At 39.2% G+C, this 12500-nt stretch overlaps 1 protein-coding gene across 2 annotated transcripts in view; it reads left to right on the top strand.

The window, feature by feature from the left end:
- Positions 1-4428: 4428 nt before the first annotated feature.
- The window catches only part of btr31 (bloodthirsty-related gene family, member 31), an 8517-nt gene continuing 445 nt past the window's right edge, over positions 4429-12500 (top strand). The window contains 6 exon segments of one of the 2 annotated variants that reach the window (NM_001386470.2): positions 4429-4549; positions 7791-8046; positions 8137-8199; positions 9114-9243; positions 12226-12252; positions 12348-12500. The exon segment at positions 12348-12500 is cut by the window's right edge and continues 445 nt beyond it. In NM_001386470.2, coding sequence (NP_001373399.2) covers positions 7792-8046; positions 8137-8199; positions 9114-9243; positions 12226-12252; positions 12348-12500 — 628 coding nt within the window. In that variant the 5' untranslated portion in view covers positions 4429-4549; position 7791. 2 annotated transcript variants of the gene reach the window in all.

Consider the following 12500-nt stretch of genomic DNA (forward strand, 5'->3'; position numbering starts at 1 on the left):
AATTTAACACAACATTTGACCAAAACAAAACATTTAGAAATCATTAATGGAACATTTACATTTAATACTTAAATATATCTGCTGATGTGATTCTACTGTTGCCATGGAAACAACAACTACAGTAGTTGATCTGTTGTGGTGATTCTACTGTTGCCATGGAAACAACAACTACAGTAGTTGATCTGTTGTGGTGATTCTACAGTTGCTATGGAAACAACAACTACAGTAGTTGATCTGTTGTGGTGATTCTACAGTTGCTATGGTAACACATCAACTACAGTAGTTGATCTGTTGTGGTGATTCTACAGTTGCTATGGTAACACATCAACTACAGTAATTGATCTGTTGTGGTGATTCTACAGTTGCTATGGTAACACATCAACTACAGTAATTGATCTGTTGTGGTGATTCTACAGTTGCTATGGTAACACATCAACTACAGTAATTGATCTGTTGTGGTGATTCTACAGTTGCTATGGTAACACATCAACTACAGTAATTGATCTGTTGTGGTGATTCTACAGTTGCTATGGTAACACATCATCTACAGTAATTGATCTGTTGTGGTGATTCTACAGTTGCTATGGTAACACATCAACTACAGTAATTGATCTGTTGTGGTGATTCTACAGTTGCTATGGTAACACATCAACTACAGTAATTGATCTGTTGTGTTGATTCTACAGTTGCTATGGTAACACATCAACTACAGTAATTGATCTGTTGTGGTGATTCTACAGTTGCTATGGTAACACATCATCTACAGTAATTGATCTGTTGTGGTGATTCTACAGTTGCTATGGTAACACATCAACTACAGTAGTTGATCTGTTGTGGTGATTCTACAGTTGCTATAGTAACACAGCATCTACAGTAATTGATCTGTTGTGGTGATTCTACAGTTGCTATGGTAACACAACTACAGTGATGTAAATGAATCACCCTATACTGTAGTTTTCTACAACTGTAGTGTATATTATACTACAATACAGCACAGTTTACTATAGTAAAATCTAAAGTATACTACAGTATTGATTACAGTTTATCAGTTCACTATAATTATGCTTAAAGAGTTTAAAACAATATGATATATATAATGCACTTTACTATAGTACGGATCAAAAACACTATAATATTTACTCCAGCATTGTGTTTGTTTGGGCACTGGTTCCAGAATTACACATTTAAAATAACTTTTCCATTCTGTCTGCAAAACAAATGACTGCAGCGTTCCCTCAACATTCACATATAAACACATTAAAATGAGCTCAGTGTGTTACCTGATCTAGAGGAACACCGAGCCTGCAGTCCAGACCGTCCTCACAGAGCGAGTGTTAGTGTCAGCCTCAAATACAGAGTCTGGGCCATCCTGGAAATCAAGAGCATCAGATTTACTGACTTTATTTGGCTTTTATGTCACCACTAGGATCTGATTTAATAGTTCATCCCTTAATAATAGACTGAAACTGACTGGACAGGCCTGTAGGACAGGGGTGCCCAGACTCGGTCCTGGAGGGCCGGTGTCCTGCAAAGTTTAGTTCCAACCCCAATCAGACACACCTGGGCTAGCTGATCAAGCTCTTACTGGGCTCTCTAGAAACACATATGTTGAGGCAAGTTGAAACTGAATCTGCAGGACAGCGACCCTCCAGGACTGAGTTTGGACACCGCTGCTGTAGGAGATAAAAACATTGTGAATGTTTATTACTCACAGTCTGGAGGAAATCCTGAACACTCACCTGCTCACACTAACCAAACCCTGACCCAGCCTGTAAACTGACTCTGGGATGGGATATTTGGGAAAACTTTAAAGTCGGCGTGAACCGGAAGTTCCTGAGACCGCTATTGCAGTATGCAGATGCTCTTACAACTGAATATTGAGTAGAGGCGGGGCTGAGGATAAGAGGGCATGGCTAAGAGTGTAATCAGAGAAGGAGCCAATCCAAACGCAGGAGCAGAGGCTCAGGCTGAATATTGAAGACATGACCAAAACATGACCATCTGTCATTCATCAGTGGATAACTTTACCTGATGAACTGATCACCTTGAGAATAATAATGTGCTCCAGCAAAATAAACATGTGCATTTAGATTTCCTGCAGACTTTAATGAAACATTACCCTTGTCCATCACACGCTGTTCACCACTTCATCTGGAAAGATCGCTCATGAATGAGACTGAAATATAATGTGTAAAGCAGATCTCCTCCAGCACTCACTCAGCAGATGCTTTCAGTGTGTAGAGGAAACAAGTAAGCATTCAATGATAATGTGTGGATCTACTGCCATCCTGTGCTGGGGAGAAACTAACACGCAAACGCAGATTATAGAGACAGAGCTGAAAATCATCATCATGTCCTCATCTAAACGAGTCTTACAGAAGCCTACACACACACGTTCAGTTTGGGCAGAAATTCTCATAATTAACTGCTGTAGTATTGCTCACCTCTATTTTCGATGCTGTCTGTTTATGAGTATTTCTAAAGCACATATTGATGCTATCTCTAATCCTACACAACATAGCCAACTACTGCCTTAATAATTAGGAGTTCTCCAACAGCACTTCTTCTGCTGTGCTACACTCTGTTCTTGTTTATTGCAGCAATGTGCAGCACACTCTGTAGATATAATGACGGTCATCGCTTGGTTCCAGACATGATTTGAAAATCTCCTGAAATCTGCAGAATAATCATTTACATTTGGAACAACTTGAAGAAGAAGACCAGTCTTACAGGTGTACATTCAGAATTGTGTGATCAGTGTGACGCTGCTGCACTCTGCTGGAGCTGTGGAGGACTGCAGTGTGTGTGTGTGTGCGTGTGTGTGTGTGTGTGTGTGTGTGTGTCTGGTGAAGTATACAGTAAATCTTGTGGTTAACTGAGTTTAGCATAATGGCAGAGAAAGACAAAACTACTTAGCTGTTAGAATTTACCTTTTGGTGACACAGTGGCGCAGTAGGTAGTGCTGTCTCCTCACAGCAAGAAGGTCTCTGGTTTGAGTCTCGGCTGGGTCAGTCGGTGTTTCTGTGTGGAGTTTGCATGTTCTCCCCGTGTTGGTGTGGGTTTCCTCCGGGTGCTCCGGTTTCCCCCACAGTCCAAACACATGCGCTATAGGGGAACTGATCAACTACACTGGCCGTAGTGTATGAGTGTGTGTGTGGGTGTTTCCCAGAGATGGGTTGCAGCTGGAAGGGCATCCCCTGTGTAAAACATAGGCTGGATAAGTTGGTGGTTCATTCCGCTGTGGCGACCCCTGATTAATAAAGGGATTAAGCCGAAAAAGAAAATGAATGAATGAACAGACATTTGAAAACTGTCAGGTTTAATGGTGTTTAACATTTAACAGCTTCAGTTCTGCACCACTGAGATCATGCTGGCTTCCAAACGAGCATTCCAAACGAGTCCTTGCGTATCATTTGTCTTTGTTGTTGTTTTTTTATTTACCCACAAGCAGAATTTAGCCAAACAGGAGCATTTTAATACAATTTTATTCTAATAAATGCAATTTCTATATTTCTTTCCTGCACATTCAGCATAAACACATGAGGAAAAGGTGATGGAAAAACAGTCAAATTAAAAAATGACACATTTAATGATTAATTCATGAAGATATATATTTTTAAATCATATTTTAAGGTGTAGCAAAATATACACATGCAACACCGGTGAATTTTAATATTTCTCTTTGACTTCCAGCACCTTTACATTGTTTTGCTGTTCATGAGCAATTAAACAAACTGACTGGCATTATCAGAGGGAAAAACATGTTCTGTTAAACTCATTCATTCATTCATTCATTCATTCATTCATTTCTTGTTGGCTTAGTCCCTTTATTTATCCGGGGTCACCACAGCGGAATGAACCACCAACTTATCAGCACATCTTTACACAGCGGATGCCCTTCCAGCTGCAACCCATCTCTGGGAAAGTTCTGTTAATTATATTTTTTAATCAAATGTTTCTTTAGCTGTGATTAATCATTAGTGATGGTCATGTGTGTAAATGAAGCTTTTTCACAGGTTGAGGCTGATTCTTCTTCTGTTAGTCAACATGTCTTCATATCAGAAACACAAGCATGAGTACTTCTGAAACAACACTGGAAATAAATAAACTTACTGGCGATGTCCCTGTTGTCCATGTTTCCTCTGACATCTGAAATAAGAACATGTAGATGCTGAAACATGAACATTAATAAACACAGCTGAGGAACAGAAGCATCTGGGTTAGAAATCCTCTTTAACAATGCTGCATTAATCTGCCTTATTCTGCAGAAGAAGACCACTATTATTTTATATTAAACGCTGTCCTCAACAACTAAGAATAAGCAGCATTATTTAAAATAAGCTTTAAAATCAAAGAACCTTTACCTGTCATCTGCTGGTATTTATTAATGCATCTTATTGGAGGCAGTGGGCGGAGCTCCAGCTTGACGTCATCACTGCGGATGCGTGAAAGAGAGAAAGTGAAAGAAAACTGAAGAGAAAGCAGAAGCAGAAATCAGACCAAACTTTACTCTCTGAATCTGGAGAACACCGCGGATATTCACTCACAGGTAAGTTTAGCAAATGTTAGATCTTGTTTGACAATGTTAAACTCTGCAATGGTACAATAGTACATTATTATTGATTTACACTGTCAGTCAGTTACTGTAGAGCAGCGTCACGTGCCCTCACAGCAGAGGAACAGACACTGTGTGAAGTGAAGACACAATAAACTAATGACAGAAACAGATTAAATCACACATGAGCTAATTATTTTCTGGACTCTAATATAAAATGTGCTGTGCTTCACACATGTAGAAGAGAATTTGTGTTATGATAATATCATCATGGTGTTCCTCGCCTGCTCTCAGGCTCATATCAAGTTTCCAACTCTTCAACAGTGTTTCCGTCTACAGAGACGCAGTTTAGTGTAATCATGCGCAGCTATGAAACACTACTGTAATAGTCCAAAGGTCAGTGTTCCACCCTAAAGTGATCGGGCAGACTGTAGGCCATATTCAGTCTCAGACGGTGATCTGTAGAGACTTTACCCTGTGCCAGATCACAGTGTTGTTGAACCAAGATCAGATCAGCCTGCAGGACACAAAGATAATAACACATGCAGTGGTCTGACCCAGAGCTCATGACAGCACGAGTAATCTCCGCATCAGACACTGACAGTACTGTACATGTGGAAGTCTGGCTGCATCTTTAAGATGAACAGTGCAGGTTTACAGATGCTGGAGATCTGGCCTGTCATCCAACATCACCTCTAAATTACTGACTAAGTATGAGGGCTGAGCTGAGAATCCGTCACGGGTCAGTGTTCTGGGCTTTGTTGTTTTTTGGGTGCAATAAGCAAGAGTTTTTATCCATCCATTTTTATATATCAGCAATAGGGGAGAGACGGGCACACAGCAACACACTGGTTTTGGTCAAATAATGAACAGAGTAATGGGCTTAGACAAACCATAGTTTACCAACAACACACAAGCCTCTGCTACAAATGAGCACTGGAGGTATGATCACCGGACCTGTGGGTTCTGTGCAGTATTGCCCAAAGCGTCAGGAGTCAAAACTTTATTATTCAGCCCACCTGCGGGGCAAGCTGTAGCAGACAGAGGGTCAGATGAAACACATGCTTATAAAGGCAGATTCACACTACTGTAATAGTAGCTATATTTCCTCAGTAACTGGCTCATTTCTTTTGCATTCTACATAGCACAGTGTGTTTGTTTATGTATTTGTTTATTGAATAAACACATTTGAATCTATTTGCATTATTATCCATGTATCCATTATTATACAATGCATTTATTTGCATTATTAGCAATACAGTAACTTTTTGCTATTAAAAATATTTTCTAGTGAAAACATTTTAGTTAAAAAAGTTCTTAGCATTACACTCAAATTTCAGCAATTATTATAGTTTAGGTGGTGTCCAACAGTGTGTGGCTTAATTGTAACACCCTGTTGCAGTTAACCCCGCTGTGTCATGTTTCCCTCAAAAAGGAAAATTATATATATATATATCGACTATAAAAAAATACTTTAATGCTGCAGAATTGGTTTCTCCTCATCCAAATTTCGCTGAACTTTTTCAATAATTGGTCAATAATTTTTCAATAATTCAATAAGACGTCTGCTGACACTGTGGTGAAAACCTTGGAAGCATGCCTTGATTAACCCTGAGCAAATACCTTAAAACTCTGTTTTATTTTACCCCGAGTTACATTGTGCCCGGCGCTCCTCTATAATTTGATCACTTTGAGGATTCCGGATCAGGTTGAGAGGAGATATTGAGTTGTGTATCAGCAGCACAACAGTGGAAACAAACTAACAGTTTTAATGATGTCGCCTAGCTTCAGTTCAGTTCATCTTCATTTCTATAGCGCTTTTACTGTGTAGATTGTGTCAAAGCAGCTTCACATGGCAGATTATAGTGAACTGAAAGAGTGTCAGTCCAGTTTGCAGTGTTTCAGTTTAGTTCAGCTCAGTTCAGTGTGGTTTAATAATCACTACTGAGAGTCCAAACACTGAAGAGCAAATCCATCCATGCGCAGCTCCACGAGGCCCAAATCAAGCAGGCCAGTGGCGACAGCGGCGAGGATACACTTCACCAAATACAAACCCAAAATCAGAAACTCAAATTCAAACAGCTGTGAGTGTAAAATACTCACATAATAACCTGTCACAACAACGTAAACTAATCACAACACCCAGTGGCGCAAAAAGGGGGTATGCAGTATATGCGGCGCATAGGGGCGCCACACATGGGGGCGCCATTGTGCCAAAACTATTTTTGAAATTATCCATATTAAAAGTTTTAAATAATATATATATATATATATATATATATATATATATATATATATATATATATATATATATATATATATATATATATGTATGTGTATGTATATATATATATATATATATATATATATATATATATATATATATATATATTTGTTAAAAATGTTTATTTAGCATTTTATATGCGTATAATATTGTATTTTATTAAATTAAAAAATCATTCCACCCAACACCCCCCACCCCCATTTTTCATACCATATACATGTTTTTATGAATTTATTATGCATCATATTGATTCATCCATCCTTTTGGTAACTTCTTAGCTTAAAACTATTTTAATTTTAGCTACAAAGTTATAACATTTCAATTAAACAGAACATTTGTTTGTTTCTGTTTTTTTTACACTAAACATTTGACAGTCTTTTTTATTTAACTTTTAGCAGTTTCAGTCATTGTTCTTGCAAAGACAGACCTTACATTTCTCACAGTATGCATGTGAGAAGTAATTGCAATGTTCTTTTGCCCTTTAGGACTCCCATGTCTATCATTTTGTTTTGACAAATGTAGTACAAAAAGTCCAAAAGCAAGGCTAGTCAAGGTGATATAATCATTTAGTGAGGGAAAATTAAATTGAGAAGAAATTTGGGGTGGTATGAGATGCATTTCTTTGCGACCTAACATGCTTAATGTACTACTTCATACTATTTCAGTTGTGTTCAGAAATGCGAAACTGTATTTTTTGAAGCATATTGATATCTTTATGAAAAAATATCTTTAATTTATTGATGGAAATATTTTCCACATTTTATCACTGGCCTGTTTATAAACTATATTTGGATTGAAAGGGGGGCGCGTAAAAGTTGAAGCCGCATACCCATCAGTAAATGTGCAGTTGCGCCCCTGACAACACCAAAGCAGACTAAACTAAACTAACTGTGACAATTCTGTGGTCTACATTTTAAAATAGCCCTGTTTTGTCTTTGCTTGCCTCTCCAGGATGGTGTCCTCCTGTGGTTTGAATGAGGAGCTCCAGTGCTCCATCTGTCTGGATGTGTTCACTGATCCAGTCACCACTCCATGCGGACACAACTTCTGCAGAACCTGCCTGGACCAGTACTGGACAAACACACACACCTGCTGCTGTCCGATCTGTAAAGAGGAGTTCAGCAAACAGCCTGATCTGAAGGTCAACATCGCACTGAGAGAGGTGGTGGAGCACTTAAAGCAGGAGAGCCGTCCAGCAGAATCTGAGGTGCTGTGTGATTTCTGTTCATGTATTATCTGTTTACATGCTGCTCTACCTTACAACTCATCCAGAGGTTCAATCCTTTTCCATTTTCAGCAGGCGATGGAGGACAGACTGAAGAAGATTCAAGAAATCAACCACTCAGGGGAGCCGAATAAGGTGAGCAAAAATAATCAAAACTCAGTTTAATATTGAGCACAAATAACAACATCAGTTCTAAAATAGCTGTATATCACCTTACTGGGACCCAGATGAGCTTTATTCATCCTCAAGATGCTAAAGATGTTCAAAAATCTACTATTTTACCCCTTTTACAAGCTGTTAGATCAGAGTTTGGTGTCTCCAGAATGTGTCTGTAAAGTTTCCGCTCAAATACTCATCAGATCAGCGATTATTCAATGCAGAACATCAAAGCAAGGTGTAGCTGTTTTTATAGCCTGCGCCTTTAAATGCAAATTAGCTGGTTCTGTCCCCGCCCACTGTTCCCACATGGTGTGTGTTTCTCCTGCATCAGATATACAGCAGTCAGAGACAGACACGGATGAAGCAGAGATCCAGTCTATCAGTCAGAAACACCACAGTGGGGTTATTAGATGTATATTACACACACACACACACACACACACACACACACACACACACACACACACACACACACACACACACACACACACACACACACACACACACACCTTAAACTTGTGAAACTCATTGTTGATCTGCAGCTGATCAGAGAGCTGGTCAGATCTTTGTTTGCCAGTTTCTTTGCCAATCCTGCTCTGTGTCAGTCAATTCAGTGGGCGGGGAAACCCACACTGCTACATCAGGTTGTGGTCGGCCTCAAAATCACTGGGATTTGCATCCTGTCAGGAAATTCTAAATAGAGAAGGTGTTGTGTGTCCATCACTCCAGCACACACTACACTACACTACACACACTGCAGACACACAGCTGACAAACACTGAATCTGCATCATCCACCAGCAAGAGTAAAGCCATCTTCTAGAAATGCCATTCACTCATGTTTTTGGGCAAAGGAACATTACAACACAACTGAATGTCCTTCATTTTCAGACTCCTGCCGTCAGTAGATCTCTCCTTCTTCCATTTCAAACACTCCACATGTCAAACTGGATGCTCGCTAGTCTGGTGGTGCTGCTGGCTGTGTTGTTACTCTTCATCATGCCTGCTCCTCACAACATCAGTAAGTCTTCCAGTCACCGTCTCCTGCAGGGGCGGATTTAGGCATGGAAATGTGGGAGATGTAGGCCCACACTGAATCTGCAGATGTTTAGTCCATCATTGATTCTGTTTGTTTACCTGTAAATGTGTGTATTTATTCAGTTTTTAAATTAATTTCAGGAATATTATTGACTAATATGAAAATGTTCATCTGATTTATGCACAGTGCAGTGTGTGCAGTCATAGTTTCTGTCTTTCAGTAGAGATATTATATGAGAGACTTGCTTTGTTTACCAAATAAAGTGGATCTAATTGGATTTGCATTGCAGACATTGTAAACATTACACTGTAAAAAGTTAAAAAGGTATTTCTCTTGAGTTCATATATTAAGGTGTTAGTTATGAAACTCCTGTAATCAATCCACAGAAATCTGCTGGTTTTTTACAAAATTCTGCGCAGGAATAGCAGAACATGTCCGCAGATTCTGTCTGGCCCTGCCTATCGGCAGCATCTTGCTAGGGGCAGCATGTAGACAAGCACAATCCCCCCCGACCCCGCTCCTCACTTTAGTCCATGACAACAACACCCTCCTGTTGTTGCCACCCCCTGGCTCTTCACTTTTGTCCGTGAACGGTCAGCATGAACATGGTGAGGGCAGCACAATCGTTGTTTGCCCAGAGCGCCAGTTAAGCTAGCGACAGTACTGATTCCCTGATGACGGCTCTTTCTGAAACAGGTCAAATACATAAAGACATCTGCTTGGACTGTAGAGAAGAGGCTATTCTTTCTGTTCTATTCGCTCACCATCAGGAGGCGCTATAATCACTCTCGTAGGAGAATTTTCTTCACAATCCAAAACAAATAAAGTTATTCATCATGTGCACCCGATAGCTCCGCCTCTTCTGCTATGTAAGCAACATGTGTGAAGTGTCCATCATTACACACTTCATATCACCGGTTCAATAAGTGCATCAGCTGGCTAACTAAAGTGCACTTATTATTGTTTTCAGTGTGAACACACTACTGACACTATCATACTACAAAATAGCATAGTATAGTGCATAAGTGTGCGATTTGGGACGCAGCTAATAGGTGCGTTCGACATGAAGCTCAGCTGCAGCCGGTGATCAACGAGATTAGCCGAGCGCAGGCGCGGCGGAGTTGAAAACGGAGGCATCAAGACGGACAGCTGGACACTTCGGGACTCAAAGTTGCTGCAGTCATGATGACCGATCACATGGCGTCATCATATTTATTTTTTTTGTTATTTTTATTTATAACAACAAAACATTTACAAATAAAACAGAATACAGTCTCTACAAACTGTAGTTCCTTTTTAAACAATAAGAGAGAATTATGAATAAAATATATAACAAATGCATGAGAGAAATAAGAGGAAATGAGAGGTTAATATAAACATGAAAACGAACAGGTCTATTAAATACAAAGCAATAAGCATTCTTCAAACATCACTCTTTAGGGTTATACTTCTTGTTTGAATATGCTTAAAAAGGGTTTATATATATGTACATTTATAGATATAAAAGTTTCCAATGTAAAAAGCAAAACAAGGTGTTTTGATTAGGTCTTAGTAAATGAGATTATTTTGGATAATGAATGAATTTTCAAAAAAGCATTTTAATCCAAAAAGATTGTGTTGAAAAGAACAAAAGGTAAAATAAGTGAGCTATGTAGAAGTTTCCCAGAAAGAGCAGGTAGCCTTTAAACTGCTAGACAGGAAATAAAATATATATTTATATTATAATAATAAAACCATTTTATAATTATTTAATAAAATAGTTCTTTACTTTAATTTGTTAAGAGAGCTTTAGGGTGGCAGGATCAATGATGATGATTATTTTATTTCAAGACTGTAAGACTTATTTGAGTTCATATTTAGGTTATTCACTAAAATATACACTAAAATATATCATTTAAATCGTTCATGGAGATGAATGCAGTAAATAGTCTGTATAAAAAAGTTAAAAATAAACCTGTGCAAACAAGCTAACCTTTATAACCAGATTATTTAACAAAAGATGATACTGCAGTAAAATATGTGTAGTCTTTTAATAAGCAAGATGTGTACAGGATAGAGAGGGTGTGAAAAGGGAATTGTTTGTTTTGAAACTTTTGAATCGGAATTTGTCCAATTATAAACCCGAAATACACGTGTTTGTTGTCATGTGGTGAACTCGGCCAATCGTGTGATATCGGTGTCGTCATCAGAGCTCCTGCAGTCGCTCTTCAGAAGCTGCACGGTCTGAGTCTGCCGTCTGATCTCGGAGCGCTGTCGCGGTACTTTGATGCCACATGTGACAGTCACGTGGTGTCGGCGCAGCATCAATCCAAATAATATTTCTAACCAGCATGCACCGCTTTAAGACAGATTTCGATCGATCTGCGCAGCGCTGCATGAAGTCGAACGCACCTAGTGTCTTGTGCATCGCTACAGCCTGTGCAGACTAACTGGAATCCCAGGTCTTAATGCCCGTCCTCTATCTCCACTGATGCACACGGGGCGCTGTAAACCCAAGACTAGGACACTTAAAGTAAAATACACAAATAACATCAAGTTGTGTCATAAATGTTTATTCTTGTTGGATATATTGTCAGAATATATGAAAACAGGGTTGACGTTTGATCTGTGACAGCACTCAAATAGAGAATAGTTCAGCATCTGCTCTATTCATGCTTTCTCTTTACAATATGGCCTCAAGCAGACTCTGCACATTCACTAATGCACTGATGATCTGAAGGAATCATATGAGTGCAGGAGTCCTGCTGTCCTGGATAAACATGAGCAAACATCTTCTTTGCTCTGACTCCACTAATCAGGTGATCTGAGCTGTGTTTTCTGCTGAACTTGACCTTCTCAACATTGCATTGACTTTGTATTTGTTTGCACTTGACTTTAATCAACCTAGAACATGACAGTTAAAGTGTTATCATGAGCTATTATTACACAGAATTAATCAGCTTATATTGTCATCTGTGTCCGCAGGGTTGGAGTTGGTACAGAAACATGCAGGTACAGTCTGACTGACATGTTTACAGCTCTTGACGTGTACACATTAACACATGAACATGTTCTGCGGTGGATTAATCATGTCTGATTTCCCTCAGTGGATGTGACTCTGGATCATGACACGGCGAATCCATTCCTCATCCTGTCTGATGATGGAAAACAAGTCAGTTTGGGACACATCGAGAGGAACGTTCCAGAAAACCCAGAGCGGTTTAATCACACTGTTAGTGTTCTGGGGAAACAGGGCTTCA

This window comes from Danio rerio, chromosome 23, assembly GCF_052040795.2.
Source record: "Danio rerio strain M-AB ecotype USA chromosome 23, GRCz13ab, whole genome shotgun sequence".
Lineage (NCBI taxonomy): Eukaryota > Metazoa > Chordata > Actinopteri > Cypriniformes > Danionidae > Danio > Danio rerio.